This window comes from Leishmania major, chromosome 12 (assembly GCF_000002725.2).
Source record: "Leishmania major strain Friedlin complete genome, chromosome 12".
NCBI lineage: Eukaryota > Euglenozoa > Kinetoplastea > Trypanosomatida > Trypanosomatidae > Leishmania > Leishmania major.
The window spans coordinates 529,519-546,759 of record NC_007253.2 but is presented as its reverse complement, the minus strand read 5'-3'; the positions used below and the strand labels follow the sequence as shown (position 1 = coordinate 546,759).

At 67.5% G+C, this 17,241-nt stretch overlaps 4 protein-coding genes across 4 annotated transcripts; all 4 read right to left on the bottom strand.

Moving 5' to 3' along the window:
• Window positions 1–1,174: 1,174 nt before the first annotated feature.
• Window positions 1,175–2,494, bottom strand: LMJF_12_1050 (conserved hypothetical protein; the record flags this gene model as incomplete). Its single annotated transcript, XM_001681665.1, has 1 exon — window positions 1,175–2,494. One exon carries the CDS (start codon window positions 2,492–2,494, stop codon window positions 1,175–1,177), a length of 1,320 nt encoding a protein of 439 aa, XP_001681717.1.
• A 3,803-nt stretch (window positions 2,495–6,297) lies between these two features.
• Window positions 6,298–7,980, bottom strand: LMJF_12_1040 (putative surface antigen protein; the record flags this gene model as incomplete). Its single annotated transcript, XM_001681664.2, has 1 exon — window positions 6,298–7,980. One exon carries the CDS (start codon window positions 7,978–7,980, stop codon window positions 6,298–6,300), a length of 1,683 nt encoding a protein of 560 aa, XP_001681716.2.
• Window positions 7,981–9,811: 1,831 nt separating this feature from the next.
• LMJF_12_1030 (conserved hypothetical protein) lies at window positions 9,812–11,119 on the bottom strand (the record flags this gene model as incomplete). The annotated part of the gene is made up of 1 exon (XM_001681663.1): window positions 9,812–11,119. The coding sequence occupies one exon, from the start codon at window positions 11,117–11,119 to the stop codon at window positions 9,812–9,814; it is 1,308 nt and encodes a 435-aa protein (XP_001681715.1).
• Window positions 11,120–15,288: 4,169 nt separating this feature from the next.
• On the bottom strand, window positions 15,289–16,899 carry LMJF_12_1020 (putative surface antigen protein; the record flags this gene model as incomplete). Its single annotated transcript, XM_001681662.1, has 1 exon — window positions 15,289–16,899. The coding sequence occupies one exon, from the start codon at window positions 16,897–16,899 to the stop codon at window positions 15,289–15,291; it is 1,611 nt and encodes a 536-aa protein (XP_001681714.1).
• Between the last annotated feature and the right edge of the window lie 342 nt (window positions 16,900–17,241).

Here is a 17,241-nt window from a genome sequence, read left to right as displayed (position 1 = left end):
AGTCGAGCCCGCATGGGAGAGAGAGGCGAGCGCCCATGCGCAGCCCCACCAGCCACCGCATACCATTGTCATGCACGTCACACAGAGAGAGAGAGAAGGATGTGCGAGGCAGCTGCAGCCGCACCGTCGCTGTGCACGCCGCCGCACACGCCTCCGCTCAGCACGCAGCCGCGTAGCAAACCAGACAAGGGACACCCGCAACGCCACCGCGACGGCGGCACGGGCGGCAGCGCGGCATCGGGACACCCTCCATCGGCACGCACAGCCTCACCGGCATCCGTTCGTCTCCCCCTCCCTCCGCAGCTGCTCGTCAGCACAGGCGGTCAGGGGAGCCGACGCGCGTGCATGGCTCTGGCGGGGCGGGAGGCCGGGGAGAGCGAGACGGGGAGGGACATGCGGGCCTGTGTGGCTGCATGCGCCCGCTGCACGGCCAGCAAGAGAGGCACACGCGCACGCGCACAGACGCACGCACGTGTATGTGTGGGTGCGTGCGCGATGCCCCGAGGCCTGCCGAGAGACACGCAAGGACGCGTAGAGGAGACGGAAGGCAAAGGATCGGCACCGTCGGCAGTCGCGCATCAGCGGGAGCAGATCGCAGGGCAGGGAGAGGGTGACGGCGCACGACCGTCCACCGCGCCGCGCCCCTTCACCCAGCGTGCCCCCATCGCCGCCTCTCGCGTTCCGCAGCGGCCGCCGCCTCCGCCTCCCATTGCCCGAGCCGCTACGAGCTCAGCAGCGCATGCCAACCAGGAGACGCGGGAGGCGGCGAGCCGAGACGAGTGAGGGAAGGCGGAGGACGGTCCGTTGGCACACATGCGCAAGCGGCGCGACGCAGGGCAGCCCTAGCGCCGCCGTCGCACACGCACCCGCCCGCCCAATGCCACACCGAATGCTGGTCTTGCAAGGCAGCAGAGGGGAGCGGAGGTGCCGCGCAGACGGTGCCGGCGGGGCGCCAGCAGCAGGCGCGTGGGGGGCGGCGGTCAAACTCCCAAAGGAGAGAGAGAGAGAGACGAAGCGGCACCCGTGCCGAGCGTGCCTCGCCGTCGTCACACCCACCCCTCCCGCCGCCGCCATGAGCACGCGCGCACGCCGTAACCGAGAGGCGCCTCACCACCGCGCCCCTCCCCCTCGCTCTCCCCATCACGCGCCCCTGCGCCACACACGGGCCCGCTGCTCACTGCTCTGGCGCCGAGCTCCGGCTGCGGCCAGATGGCAGCGGCGGGCCCGGCGCGCACCTCATCGGCCGGCAACCCGTCGGCAGAGGCGCCTTCGGCCCGCTCGGCGCGCCGCTCGTGTCGCCAAACAGCCTGCGATGTCGCGCCATCGCCTCGCTCAGCGACTGCTCACACGCAGCATTGTGCGCCGCTTCAGCCGCGCGGGCTGCAGCGGCGTCCGCGTCCTCGTACCTCCCGTACGGCGCCCCCTTCGGCGTCGCCTCGTAGTGCGCCGCCGGGTGCGCTGGCGGGCCGCCCTCGTTCCCCTCGAAGCACAGTCCGTCGTTGAACGTTACGTGGAAGGGCAGCGACTCGCCGGGCTTGCGGCCCGACGCCCACAAATGCCGCCATTCCGCCCGCCGCCCATCGCGCGGCTCCACGTACTCGCTGGCCTGAACAAGGTCGTACTCGGGGTCCTCGCTCGGGTCCGTCTCCTTGCCGTGTCGGACCCGCTCGCGGAACCGCGCCTTCGCACGCTCCACCGCCCCCTCAAAGTCCCTCGGGCGGATCTTGCCCGGGTACGACCACGGCTCCTGCACCGCCTCCGTCCGCTTCACCATCTCCCACTCCCTGTCCTCCCCCTCCATGATGCGGCGCAGCACCTCCTCCTCCGCCTCGTCGCAGCGCAGGAGGTGGCCCTGCTGGAAGCCGTACCCCTCAGCGCGTCCGTGCTGGTCTGGCCCGCCATGGTAAAGGTGAGAGAAGGGGTACCGCGGGTACGCCTCCCACTTGCCCGTGGGGCCCATCATATCGTAGTGGTACCTGTACCGGAACGCGCGGTTGCCGTGCTCGTCCACCGACTCGTCCCACCGCAGCAGCATCTGCGGCGGTCGCGGGAACATCTCCAGTGGGTCGTCCGGGTCCCTCGGCTGCCAGTCCTTGATGCGGAACAGCTCGTCGGCGTCCATGTACCAGTGTCCAACAATGTCGCCCTGCACGTTCGCCACGTGCCACCGGAACGGCGACGTGCTCTTCGTGTTGTACAGCAGTGGATCGCAGTAGCTGCCAGGCACCACGCCGTACGCGGACAGCGGCGCGAAGCACACCTGCTCGAGACGCTGCTGGTGCAGGTAGCCCTCCTGCATCGGCGACACCCACTCCTCATCCCACGCGTACAGCATCCATGCGCGGTGCCGCATCTGGCGCCACAGCCGCAGCAGCCGGCCAGGCCTCACGTTCCTGAAGGTCGTCCGCGGGGCGCTCGCGTCGTCCTCCTCCGCGGCCCACACACGCAGCAGCGGCGTGGCGCGGAACAGCTTGCTAGGGGCACAGCGCAGCATCACCAGGCAGCGGGCTGCACGAGGAGGGAGCGCGACGCACACGCGTCAGCCACCCCTGCACGCACAAAGGCACGTGCGCGCACGACCCCCCACGAAGAGCGCAGACAAGTGGCGACGGGCGCGGCGCTGCCCTGTTCTCGGCAGCCTTGCGTGTGTGTGTGTGTGTGTGTGTGTGTGTGTGTGTGTGTGTGTGCGTGTGCGTGTGTGTGTGTGTGTGTGTGTGTGTGTGTGTGTGTGCGTGTGTGTGTGTGTGTGTGCGTGTGTGTGTTCACGCGCGCAGAGCTGTGCGACGCGGCACGAGCCCCTCGATGCAGATAATAACGATGAGCGGCAGAGCAGTGGCCAAGTGCGTCGCAGTGGGCGCAAGCATCAAGCACGGTTCAAGACAGCAGCACGGGCACATGCTACGGACCGCAGGGACGCCGGTGACCCCGAGAGCAGGGAACGGGGAGGAGGGGGGGGGAACACCACCCCCGCACCACATGTGCCACCCTAACGAGCCCCGCCGAGTCTGCGGAGGGGGGAGGTGGCGCACGCCGTCGAAGACAGCAAAGAGGGGCAGGGAGAGAGCGGAGCACCTGTGCGAGATGTGCAGCGGGAGGAGAGGAGCGAGGCATGGCGCAGCTCGGCCATTGGGTGCTGTGGAGTCTCCCCTCGCCGTCGGTGTGCGCGCATGTTCGTGCGCGCCATGGGCGCATGTGGCAGCAGGCGCACTGCTGGCGGCGGCGCTGTCCTCCCTGTGAATGAGTGGTGCGCTGGGCACAGACGGGGACATACACATGCACGCAGCCGGGCAGGCAGTGCGCAGGGCCCAGGCGCGGCGGAGGGGGAGGGCAGGCAGAGAGAGAAGATGTCTGGGCAGGCAGGGAGAGGAGCATCGGTGGGGAGAGACGGCACGCACGCGTGTCCAGAGGCCCGCGCCGCGCACCACCGTCGCGACAGCATCCGCGCGCGGTCCTCGCCACAACGCCCACCGTCATCGGCGTTACCACAACACGTTTCCCCCTCCCACAGCACGGGTCGGGGTCACGGGGCCGAGCAGCTCTCGTTTGTTGACTCGAAGGGGAAACAGAGAAACAGAGAAATAGAGAAATAGGGGAGGGCCGCCGCCCACCTCCGCACGGCCACCACCCGGCGCCAGCCGCCAGCGCGCCCAGAGCGAGTGGCAAGCACAGGAGAGGCGGGCAAGAGAGCGTGACGCGACACACGCGTGCTGGCACACACGGATACACGCACATACATATACATACATATACATACATCTACATATATATATATATATATGTATACATGGATGCACCGCCCACGAAATTGAACGCAGAAAATGAGGAAGGAGAGGGGAGGAGGAGCACCGATGTCCCCTTCACACGGCCATGCGCACATCTACGGATTGTGGGAGGCAGCGGGAGGGTGGCACACCAGAGCAAGCAAGGACATACATGGAAGAGGCGGTGCGTGCTGGCACACACACACACACGGAGGCGCACTGTGAGAAGACAATCACAGTAAGGCTGAAGTCTGAGAGGCGGCACACGCGAACGCGGCTCTGCGGACGAGGCGCCGAGGCAACACGAAGAGACGGTCCAACGAGATGTGCAACAGACAGGGCCTACACGGGAGGAGCGAGGAGCGAGGCCGAAGGGGGATCGGCTCGGCGCTCCATGAAAGGGGGGAGGCACAGCGGCATATCCCTCGTCTGCGCACCGCACGGCAGAGGAGGGGAGACCGCAGTGCGGGGGAGGGGGGAGAAGAGAGAAGACAAGCGAACGGAAAGAGAAAGAGGAGAGAGCGCACGGCAGTGCGCAGCACAAGAAGCAGCGCGCGCAGACGCGTGGAAGAGAGTGCGACGCTGCTCCGAGGGAGGGGCACACCGCCCTCAACGCCGCCAGAGACAGCCCGAGAAGGCGTGACGGGATCACGTGCTGAAGGCCCACACACGGACACGCTCGCAAGCGCAGCGGCACGCGCGCACGTGCCACCCCTCCCTCACCGGCATGCGAGAGAGGAGGGTGGGGGGAGAGGGGCAAGGTGCACGGGAGAGCACGGGCCTGCTCACACGCCGCGTACGCACAGCGGCATGGCCCGATAGCGAGGGTGCGTGCCATCGCGCCGCGTGCACCGAGCCTCACCACGCAGCGCAGTAGAGCGCCGCCGCACGCGCATCCCCGCATGGCACCCACGAGGGCGCCCACGTGCTCCCCATCCTCCAGCTTCCCCGTCGCACCTGGCGGAGGCGCCAGTCAGGGTTCGACGGCGTGCCGCTGACTACGGCACACCACCGCTGCTGCAAAGACTGCCCGAGCGCGCGTGCCAGCGGAAGCGTCAGTGACGAAGCCGCCGATGGCAGCGGCGCAAGGGGCGCGGCAAGGCGTGCCGGCGCAGCCCACACCAGGCGCCTGCGCACCGCGCCGATGCCCCCCGCCAGCTCTGACCGCCTCCGCAGCACCGGCCCACACCGCCAAAACAGAGCACCGCTATCGCAGCCCGTTGACGAGGCCCGGGACGGTGCACGCGTGCGTCGCCCACGCGGCAGCAGAGGCTCGCTCGCCCGCCGTGGGGGAGAAGGCGGACCCCGAGGTGCAGCAGCACAGCAGACCGCACGGCAGACGGCGAGTCGCGGACGTCCGCACCCGCTGTTCACGGCGAGCCTCCACCGCCATGCACACATCCGATTGGCGCGGGTGCCGAGTGCTGGTCACAGAGAGCGCGACAGACACGAGCCGGCACGCACACACGCGCCTGCATGCGCACGCCCCCGCGTCCCCGTACACCCGTGCCGGCGCGGCAGCGGGAGAACGCACAAACCGTGCACGATGGGGTGTCTGCGTCCGCGTGTGGCCGTCCGTCTCTCCTGTGGCAGGCGGGGGTGAGAGGGCAGCGAGGGCGTCGCGCCGAGGGGGAGCGGAGGCACCACGGATAAGAGGGGTCCGCCTCACCTGAGCAGCACTGCACCCCACACCCACACCCTGCGGCATGCCATTGCTGCTGCTGCTCCTCCAGCAGCCGTGCTCGCAGGCCGTGGGCACGCATCCTCAGCGCAGCAGCGCATCACAACACGCGGCAGGAGCGGGGGACAGAGCGCACGCCACCGAAGTGCCCGAGCAACAAGGTGCCGGAGAGCGGGGCCGCAAAGAAGAAGTCGCACCAAGACACCATACACGCTGCCTTGTGTGTGCGCCGCAGCAGCCGTGGGTGCGCCGCTCTCACGTGCAACGAGGCAGCGAGGGAGGGCGAGCCCGGCAGCCACACGCGCAGACGGACATCAACGAGAGGGAGGAGGAGAGCCAACACAACACAAACGGAAAAGAAGCGGCGGGGCGGGCGCACGAGTGCACAGCAGCGCAAGGCGCGCCAGCGCCGCCATCGCGTGCTCGAGGGGGGACGCGGAGGCGAGGGAAGGCGTGCGGGCTGTCGGTCCGAAGTCGATGCCCGCGTCGCCCCGGGTGCCGCACACCCGCACATGGCCGCACAAACCCCGCGGCCCTTGCCCCTCGGCTATCGCCCTCCCCCTCTCTCCAGCTGCTGCCCCGCTCCACACCCGCACACGTTCCGCCTCCATCAGCCCACAAGCACGCACGCGGGCAACAGAGAGTCAGGGCAGAGGAGCGACACCGCGAGAGCAGCAGCACCACCACGCACACAACAGCTGCTGCCGCCACTCCGCTCGACGCGGCCGCAGCGCCGCCATCGCAGTACACCAGGCACGTCCTCTCGTCCGTCAGGAAGTAGTCCTCACGGCACCTGGCGCACCTCGCAGCGGAGTCCCCCTCGCACACCTCACACCCATCCACATCGCACTCCGTCTAGGGAGCGGGCGCAGGAGTAGGCGTGTTTGTTGGGGTAGCAGTGGTGGTGGGTTCAGTCGTGCGGCAGTCGTTACCGAGCCTGCAGTCCCTGCCCTTGTGCTCGTCCTCGATTCTTACAAGGAGACCAGCATTCTTGCCCCACGAGTCCGGCACACACCCGCAGAAGTGGTTGCCCCTCAGTCCGACAAGACGCAGCCTTGGCATCGCAGACCACTCGGGCGGCAGACTGCCGGACAGGTCGCAGTGCTCCAGCTGCAGGTTCTCGGCACTCAACATCCTGCTCCACTCGGGCGGCAGCCTGCCGGAGACCTGAGTACCCTCCAGATCAAGGGTTCTCAGCGATGTCAGTGAGCTCCACTGGGGCGGCAGACTGCCGGAGACCTGAGTACCCTCCAGATAGAGATTGGTCAGCGATTTCATCCCTCTCCATTCCGTGGGCAGACTGCCGGAGAGCTGAGTACCCTCCAGATAGAGATTGGTCAGCGATTTCATCTCACCCCATCCTGGGGGCAGCGCGCCGGAGACCTGAGTACCCTCCAGATTAAGAGTTCTCAGCGATTTCATCTCACTCCATCCTGGAGGCAGCGTGCCGGAGACCTGAGTACCCTCCAGCTCGAGATTGGTCAGCGATTTCATCTCACTCCATCCCGGGGGCAGTGTGCCGGAGACCTGAGTACCCTCCAGATTAAGAGTTCTCAGCGATTTTATCGAGCTCCATCCTGGGGGCAGCGTGCCGGAGACCTGAGTACCCTCCAGCTCGAGATTGGTCAGCGATTTCATCTCACTCCATCCCGGGGGCAGTGTGCCGGAGACCTGAGTACCCTCCAGATTAAGAGTTCTCAGCGATGCCATCGAGACCCACTGGGGCGGCAGACTGCCGGAGACCTGAGTACCCTCCAGCTCGAGATTGGTCAGCGATTTCATCTCACTCCATCCCGGGGGCAGTGTGCCGGAGACCTGAGTACCCTCCAGATTAAGAGTTCTCAGCGATTTTATCGAGCTCCACTCGGGCGGCAGCGTGCCGGTGATGTCGCCTGCAGCAACGATCTCCAGCTCAAGCAATGACGTCACCCGGCTCCACTCAGCCGGCAGCGTACCGCTCAGCTGCAGTTGCCTCAGCACCAGCTTCTGTAAATTAGGCAGCCAGCTCCACAAAGAAGGCAGGCTGCCGGTGAGGTGCCTGCAATCTCTCACAGTCAATTCACGTAAACGAACCATCAAGCCCCATGAGGCGGGCAGTGTACCGCTCACGCCGCAGCCCGACAACGTAACGGAGAGCAGTCCTCCCAGTTGGCTCCAGCTGTCCGGCAGCGTCCCGCTCAGCAGTGGCATATTCCAGAACCCCAGGTCCCGGATCATGACGTGCCTGTAGTCGACGTTCACAGGTATCTCCGGCAGCGTGCCGGCATACGTCGAAACATTGAGACCTACGAAGACGTTGACTGACACGCACGCTACGTGGTCCCACGAGCAGAAGTCGTTGCCCGTCCACTTCTTCTCAAGCTCAGGGATCGCACGCCCAAACGCCTGCAGCACCGCCAGCGTGTGCGTCCGCTGCTCCTCAGTGAAGTTGCCCGTCCCATCAGCACGCGCCACCGGCGCACTGCTCGTGCACAGCAGCAGCGCCACCGCAGCGGCGAGCGTCGCCGCCAGCACCAGCCGACGCACGCACTGCGCCATTCGCAGCCAGGGTCACGAGCAGAGCGGGGCGGCAGCAGGTCCGTGGGCGGGATTGCTCGGGCGTCGGTGTCTGCTGAGCTTACCAGGCAGAGCGAGGGGGCCGACACGTCGTACGTAGCCTCGTGCGGGGGAGAGAGGCGAGCAGCGGGGCGCAGCGACTGGGCAGGGTCCGTAGAGCTGTCACAGCAGCAGCAGCGAGGCGAGGGGTAGTGTGGATGCGCACGTACGTCTGCGTGTCCGTGAAGGTTGGCCGAGGTGACAACGAAGGATAGAGAGGGAGGGAGAGGGAGGGAGCGGTGCACATGAGGAGGAGGGGAGGGGCAGGGAGGGGCGAGCCATACGCAGCGCGGAGCTCCGCACAGACCAGCGGCGTGGAGTGGGCGGCCAGCGAAACAGAGAGCATGACCAGCGGGCGGGTGCGCCCCCGTCCGCCCGTCCGCTCCGTCTGGTCGGTCGCTGCGGCTCCCCCTCACTCCCGTGCGTGTGCGTGGCGCGGCCCCTGCACAGACACCGCAGCGCCAGCGGCAGCAGCACCAGAGCGCGCGCACACACGCGTGGGGGCGGTGGGCAAGCGTGCTGACAACACGGAGCAGTCGAGCCCGCATGGGGGAGAGAGGCGAGCGCCCATGCGCAGCCCCACCAGCCACCGCATACCATTGTCATGCACGTCACACAGAGAGAGAGAGAGAGAAGGATGTGCGAGGCAGCTGCAGCCGCGCCGTCGCTGTGCACGCCGCCGCACACGCCTCCGCTCAGCACGCAGCCGCGTAGCAAACCAGACAAGGGACACCCGCAACGCCACCGCGACGGCGGCACGGGCGGCAGCGCGGCATCGGGACACCCTCCATCGGCACGCACAGCCTCACCGGCATCCGTTCGCCTCCCCCTCCCTCCGCAGCTGCTCGTCAGCACAGGCGGTCAGGGGAGCCGACGCGCGTGCATGGCTCTGGCGGGGCGGGCGGCGTTGCCCATGTCTCCGGGCATGCGCTGAGAGAGACACACGTGCACGTGTGTGGCGCGGGGCGGGGAGGAGGAGAGGGAGGAGGCGCACCGCGAAGGGAAGCGAGGGGGCGCGCAGCACACCAGCAGGCAGAGGCAGATGTCACGGGCGGCGAGGCACGCAAGCAGCGCACCGGGCGCGGGCGGCGGTGCGGGAGGCCGGGGAGAGCGAGACGGGGAGGGACATGCGGGCCTGTGTGGCTGCATGCGCCCGCTGCACGGCCAGCAAGAGAGGCACACGCGCACGCGCACAGACGCACGCACGTGTATGTGTGGGTGCGTGCGCGATGCCCCGAGGCCTGCCGAGAGACACGCAAGGACGCGTAGAGGAGACGGAAGGCAGGGGATCGGCACCGTCGGCAGTCGCGCATCAGCGGGAGCAGATCGCAGGGCAGGGAGAGGGTGACGGCGCACGATCGTCCACCGCGCCGCGCCCCTTCACCCAGCGTGCACCCATCGCCGCCTCTCGCGTTCCGCAGCGGCCGCCGCCTCCGCCTCCCATTGCCCGAGCCGCTACGAGCTCAGCAGCGCATGCCAACCAGGAGACGCGGGAGGCGGCGAGCCGAGACGAGTGAGGGAAGGCGGAGGACGGTCCGTTGGCACACATGCGCAAGCGGCGCGACGCAGGGCAGCCCTATCGCCGCCGTCGCACCCGCACCGGCCCGCCTAATGCCACGGCGAATGCTGGTCTTGCAAGGCACCAGAGGGGAGCGGAGGTGCCGCGCAGACGGTGCCGGCGGGGCGCCAGCAGCAGGCGCGTGGCGGGCGGCGGCCAAACTCCCAAAGGACAGAGAGACGAGGCAGCACCCGTGCCGAGCGTGCCTCGCCGTCGTCACACCCACCCCTCCCGCCGCCGCCATGAGCACGCGCGCACACCGTAACCGAGAGGCGCCTCACCACCGCGCCCCTCCCCCTCGCTCTCCCCATCACGCGCCCCTGCGCCACACACGGGCCCGCTGCCCACTGCTCTGGCGCCCGAGCTCCGGCTGCGGCCAGATGGCAGCGGCGGGCCCGGCGCGCACCTCATCGGCCGGCAACCCGTCGGCAGAGGCGCCTTCGGCCCGCTCGGCGCGCCGCTCGTGTCGCCAAACAGCCTGCGATGCCGCGCCATCGCCTCGCTCAGCGACTGCTCACACGCAGCATTGTGCGCCGCTTCAGCTGCGCGGGCTGCACCGGCGTCCGCGTCCTCGTACCTCCCGTACGGCGCCTCCTTCGGCGCCGCCTCGTAGTGCGCCGCCGGGTGCGCTGGCGGGCCGCCCTCGTTCCCCTCGAAGCACAGTCCGTCGTTGAACGCTACGTGGAAGGGCAGCGACTCGCCGGGCTTGCGGCCCGACGCCCACAAATGCCGCCATTCCGCCCGCCGCCCATCGCGCGGCTCCACGTACTCGCTGGCCTGAACAAGGTCGTACTCGGGGTCCTCGCTCGGGTCCGTCTCCTTGCCGTGTCGGACCCGCTCGCGGAACCGCGCCTTCGCACGCTCCACCGCCCCCTCAAAGTCCCTCGGGCGGATCTTGCCCGGGTACGACCACGGCTCCTGCACCGCCTCCGTCCGCTTCACCATCTCCCACTCCCTGTCCTCCCCCTCCATGATGCGGCGCAGCACCTCCTCCTCCGCCTCGTCGCAGCGCAGGAGGTGGCCCTGCTGGAAGCCGTACCCCTCAGCGCGTCCGTGCTGGTCTGACCCGCCATGGTAAAGGTGAGAGAAGGGGCACCGCGGGTACGCCTCCCACTTGCCCGTGGGGCCCATCATATCGTAGTGGTACCTGTACCGGAACGCGCGGTTGCCGTGCTCGTCCACCGACTCGTCCCACCGCAGCAGCATCGGCGGCGGTCGCGGGAACATCTCCAGCGGGTCGTCCGGCTCCCTCGGCTGCCAGTCCTCGATGCGGAACAGCTCGTCGGCGTCCATGTACCAGTGTCCGACAATGTCGCCCTGCACGTTCGCCACGTGCCACCGGAACGGCGACGTGCTCTTCGTGTTGTACAGCAGTGGATCGCAGTAGCTGCCAGGCACCACGCCGTACGCGGACAGCGGCGCGAAGCACACCTGCTCGAGACGCTGCTGGTGCAGGTAGCCCTCCTGCATCGGCGACACCCACTCCTCATCCCACGCGTACAGCATCCATGCGCGGTGCCGCATCTGGCGCCACAGCCGCAGCAGCCGGCCAGGCCTCACGTTCCTGAAGGTTGTCCGCGGGGCGCTCGCGTCGTCCTCCTCCGCGGCCCACACAGCAGCAGCGGCGTGGCGCGGAACAGCTTGCTAGGGGCACAGCGCAGCATCACCAGGCAGCGGGCTGCACGAGGAGGGAGCGCGACGCACACGCGTCAGCCACCCCTGCACGCACAAAGGCACGTGCGCGCACGACCCCCCACGAAGAGCGCAGACAAGCGGCGACGGGCGCGGCGCTGCCCTGTTCTCGGCAGCCTTGCGTGTGCGTGTGTGCGTGTGTGTGTGTGCGTGTGTGTGTGTGCGTGTGTGTGTGTGTGTGTGTGTGTGCGTGTGTGTGTGTGCGTGTGTGTGTGCGTGTGCGTGTGTGTGTGTGTGTGTGTGTGTGTGTGTGTGCGTGTGTGTGTGTGCGTGTGTGCGTGTGTGTGTGTGCGTGTGTGTGTGTGTGTGCGTGTGTGTGTTCACGCGCGCAGAGCTGTGCGACGCGGCACGAGCCCCTCGATGCAGATAATAACGATGAGCGGCAGAGCAGTGGCCAAGTGCGTCGCAGTGGGCGCAAGCATCAAGCACGGTTCAAGACAGCAGCACGGGCACATGCTACGGACCGCAGGGACGCCGGTGACCCCGAGAGCAGGGAACGGGGAGGAGGGGGGGGAACACCACCCCCGCACCACAGCTGCCACCCTAACGAGCCCCGCCGAGTCGGCGGAGGGGGGAGGTGGCGCACGCTGTCGAGGACAGCAAAGAGGGGCAGGGAGAGAGCGGAGCACCTGTGCGAGATGTGCAGCGGGAGGAGAGGAGCGAGGCAGGGCGCAGCTCGGCCGTTGGGTGCTGTCGGGTCTCCTCCTCGCCGTCGGTGTGCGCGCATGTTCGTGCGCGCCATGGGCGCATGTGGCAGCAGGCGCACTGCTGGCGACGGCGCTGTCCTCCCTGTGAATGAGTGGTGCGCTGGGCACAGACGGGGACATACACATGCACGCAGCCGGGTAGGCAGTGCGCAGGGCTCAGGCGCGGCGGAGGAGAAGGGCAGGCAGAGAGAGAAGATGTCTGGGCAGGCAGGGAGAGGAGCATCGGTGGGGAGAGACGGCACGCACGCGTGTCCAGAGGCCCGCGCTGCGCACCACCGTCGCGACAGCATCCGCGCGCGGTCCTCGCCACAACGCCCACCGTCATCGGCGTTACCACAACACGTTTCCCCCTCCCACAGCACGGGTCGGGGTCACGGGGCCAAGCAGCTCTCGTTTGTTGACTCGAAGGGGAAACAGAGAAACAGAGAAATAGAGAAATAGGGGAGGGCCGCTGCCCACCTCCGCACGGCCACCACCCGGCGCCAGCCGCCAGCGCGCCCAGAGCGAGTGGCAAGCACAGGAGAGGCGGGCAAGAGAGCGTGACGCGACACACGCGTGCTGGCACACACGGATACACGCACACGCCTACGCACGGCACGCAGTCGGCTGTATACATCGATACGCATGTCTACATGTACATGCGTACCCTAAAACCTGTCTGTCGGCGTACACGCACATATTTGTAAGGTGGTGCACTGACACACATAAGCGTGTACGCGCACACCTGCACGCATACCCGCTTCCCTACACGTGTATATCCATCCACGCATGCATGCACCCCCCCCCACGGCATTGAACGAAGAGAATGAGGGAGTAGAGAGTGGCAGGGAGGAGGGGCACCGATGTCCCTTTCACACGGCCATGCGCACATCTACGGATTGTGGGAGGCAGCGGGAGGGCGGCACACCAGAGCAAGCAAGGACATACATGGAAGAGGCGGTGCGTGCTGGCACACACACACACACACACGGAGACGCACTGTGAGAAGACAATCACAGTAAGGCTGAAGTCTGAGAGGCGGCACACGCGAACGCGGCTCTGCGGACGAGGCGCCGAGGCAACGCGAAGAGACGGTCCAACGAGATGTGCAACAGACAGGGCCTACACGGGAGGAGGGAGGAGCGAGGCCGAAGGGGGATCGGCTCGGCGCTCCATGAAAGGGGGGAGGCACAGCGGCATATCCCTCGTCTGCGCACCGCACGGCAGAGGAGGGGAGACCGCAGTGCGGGGGAGGGGGGAGAAGAGAGAAGACAAGCGAACGGAAAGAGAAAGAGGAGAGAGCGCACGGCAGTGCGCAGCACAAGAAGCAGCGCGCGCAGACGCGTGGAAGAGAGTGCGACGCTGCTCCGAGGGAGGGGCACACCGCCCTCAACGCCGCCAGAGACAGCCCGAGAAGGCGTGACGGGATCACGTGCTGAAGGCCCACACACGGACACGCTCGCAAGCGCAGCGGCACGCGCGCACGTGCCACCCCTCCCTCACCGGCATGCGAGAGAGGAGGGTGGGGGGAGAGGGGCAAGGTGCACGGGAGAGCACGGGCCTGCTCACACGCCGCGTACGCACAGCGGCATGGCCCGATAGCGAGGGTGCGTGCCATCGCGCCGCGTGCACCGAGCCTCACCACGCAGCGCAGTAGAGCGCCGCCGCACGCGCATCCCCGCATGGCACCCACGAGGGCGCCCACGTCCTCCCCATCCTCCAGCTTCCCCGTCGCACCTGGCGGAGGCGCCAGTCAGGGTTCGACGGCGTGCCGCTGACTCCGGCACACCACCGCTGCTGCAAAGACGGCCCGAGCGCGCGTGCCAGCGGCAGCGTCAGCGACGAAGCCGCCGATGGCAGCGGCGCAAGGGGCGCGGCAAGGCGTGCCGGCGCAGCCACACCAGGCGCCTGCGCACCGCGCCGATGCCCCCCGCCAGCTCTGACCGCCTCCGCAGCACCGGCCCACACCGCCAAAACAGAGCACCGCTATCGCAGCCCGTTGACGAGGCCCGGGACGGTGCACGCGTGCGTCGCCCACGCGGCAGCAGAGGCTCGCTCGCCCGCCGTGGGGGAGAAGGCGGACCCCGAGGTGCAGCAGCACAGCAGACCGCACGGCAGACGGCGAGTCGCGGACGTCCGCACCCGCTGTTCACGGCGAGCCTCCACCGCCATGCACACATCCGATTGGCGCGGGTGCCGAGTGCTGGTCACAGAGAGCGCGACAGACACGAGCCGGCACGCACACACGCGCCTGCATGCGCACGCCCCCGCGTCCCCGTACACCCGTGCCGGCGCGGCAGCGGGAGAACGCACAAACCGTGCACGATGGGGTGTCTGCGTCCGCGTGTGGCCGTCCGTCTCTCCTGTGGCAGGCGGGGGTGAGAGGGCAGCGAGGGCGTCGCGCCGAGGGGGAGCGGAGGCACCACGGATAAGAGGGGTCCGCCTCACCTGAGCAGCACTGCACCCCACACCCACACCCTGCGGCATGCCATTGCGGCTGCTGCTCCTCCAGCAGCCGTGCTCGCAGGCCGTGGGCACGCATCCTCAGCGCAGCAGCGCATCACAACACGCGGCAGGAGCGGGGGACAGAGCGCACGCCACCGAAGTGCCCGAGCAACAAGGTGCCGGAGAGCGGGGCCGCAAAGAAGAAGTCGCACCAAGACACCATACACGCTGCCTTGTGTGTGCGCCGCAGCAGCCGTGGGTGCGCCGCTCTCACGTGCAACGAGGCAGCGAGGGAGGGCGAGCCCGGCAGCCACACGCGCAGACGGACATCAACGAGAGGGAGGAGGAGAGCCAACACAACACAAACGGAAAAGAAGCGGCGGGGCGGGCGCACGAGTGCACAGCAGCGCAAGGCGCGCCAGCGCCGCCATCGCGTGCTCGAGGGGGGACGCGGAGGCGAGGGAAGGCGTGCGGGCTGTCGGTCCGAAGTCGATGCCCGCGTCGCCCCGGGTGCCGCACACCCGCACATGGCCGCACAAACCCCGCGGCCCTTGCCCCTCGGCTATCGCCCTCCCCCTCTCTCCAGCTGCTGCCCCGCTCCACACCCGCACACGTTCCGCCTCCATCAGCCCACAAGCACGCACGCGGGCAACAGAGAGTCAGGGCAGAGGAGCGACACCGCGAGAACAGCAGCACCACCACGCACACAACAGCTGCTGCCGCCACTCCGCTCGACGCGGCCGCAGCGCCGCCATCGCAGTACACCAGGCACGTCCTCTCGTCCGTCAGGAAGTAGTCCTCACGGCACCTGGCGCACCTCGCAGCGGAGTCCCCCTCGCACACCTCACACCCATCCACCTCGCACTCCATCTAAGGAGCGGGCGCAGGAGTAGGCGTGTTTGTTGGGGTAGCAGTGGTGGTGGGTTCAGTCGTGCGGCAGTCGTTACCGAGCCTGCAGTCCCTGCCCTTGTGCTCGTCCTCGATTCTTACAAGGAGACCAGCATTCTTGCCCCACGAGTCCGGCACACACCCGCAGAAGTGGTTGCCCCTCAGTCCGACAAGACGCAGCCTTGGCATCGCAGACCACTCGGGCGGCAGACTGCCGGACAGGTCGCAGTGCTCCAGCTGCAGGTTCTCGGCACTCAACATCCTGCTCCACTCGGGCGGCAGCCTGCCGGAGACCTGAGTACCCTCCAGATCAAGGGTTCTCAGCGATGTCAGTGAGCTCCACTGGGGCGGCAGACTGCCGGAGACCTGAGTACCCTCCAGATAGAGATTGGTCAGCGATTTCATCCCTCTCCATTCCGTGGGCAGACTGCCGGAGAGCTGAGTACCCTCCAGATAGAGATTGGTCAGCGATTTCATCTCACCCCATCCCGGGGGCAGTGTGCCGGAGACCTGAGTACCCTCCAGATTAAGAGTTCTCAGCGATTTCATCTCACTCCATCTTGGGGGCAGCGTGCCGGAGACCTGAGTACCCTCCAGCTCGAGACTGGTCAGCGATTTCATCTCACTCCATCCCGGGGGCAGTGTGCCGGAGACCTGAGTACCCTCCAGATTAAGAGTTCTCAGCGATGCCATCGAGACCCACTCGGGCGGCAGACTGCCGGAGACCTGAGTACCCTCCAGATTAAGAGTTCTCAGCGATTTTATCGAGCTCCATCCTGGGGGCAGCGTGCCGGAGACCTGAGTACCCTCCAGCTCGAGATTGGTCAGCGATTTCATCTCACTCCATCCCGGGGGCAGTGTGCCGGAGACCTGAGTACCCTCCAGATTAAGAGTTCTCAGCGATTTTATCGAGCTCCACTCGGGCGGCAGCGTGCCGGTGATGTCGCCTGCAGCAACGATCTCCAGCTCAAGCAGTGACGTCACCCGGCTCCACTCAGCCGGCAGCGTACCGCTCAGCTGCAGTTGCCTCAGCACCAGCTTCTGTAAATTAGGCAGCCAGCTCCACAAAGAAGGCAGGCTGCCGGTGAGGTGCCTGCAATCTCTCACAGTCAATTCACGTAAACGAACCATCAAGCCCCATGAGGCGGGCAGTGTACCGCTCACGCCGCAGCCCGACAACGTAACGGAGAGCAGTCCTCCCAGTTGGCTCCAGCTGTCCGGCAGCGTCCCGCTCAGCAGTGGCATATTCCAGAACCCCAGGTCCCGGATCATGACGTGCCTGTAGTCGACGTTCACAGGTATCTCCGGCAGCGTGCCGGCATACGTCGAAACATTGAGACCTACGAAGACGTTGACTGACACGCACGCTACGTGGTCCCACGAGCAGAAGTCGTTGCCCGTCCACTTCTTCTCAAGCTCAGGGATCGCACGCCCAAACGCCTGCAGCACCGCCAGCGTGTGCGTCCGCTGCTCCTCAGTGAAGTTGCCCGTCCCATCAGCACGCGCCACCGGCGCACTGCTCGTGCACAGCAGCAGCGCCACCGCAGCGGCGAGCGTCGCCGCCAGCACCAGCCGACGCACGCACTGCGCCATTCGCAGCCAGGGTCACGAGCAGAGCGGGGCGGCAGCAGGTCCGTGGGCGGGATTGCTCGGGCGTCGGTGTCTGCTGAGCTTACCAGGCAGAGCGAGGGGGCCGACACGTCGTACGTAGCCTCGTGCGGGGGAGAGAGGCGAGCAGCGGGGCGCAGCGACTGGGCAGGGTCCGTAGAGCTGTCACAGCAGCAGCGAGGTGAGGGGTAGTGTGGATGCGCACGCACGTCTGCGTGTCCGTGAAGGTTGGCCGAGGTGACAACGAAGGATAGAGAGGGAGGGAGAGGGAGGGGGAGGGAGGGAGCGGTGCTTATGAGGAGGAGGCGAGGGGAAGGGAGGGGCAGG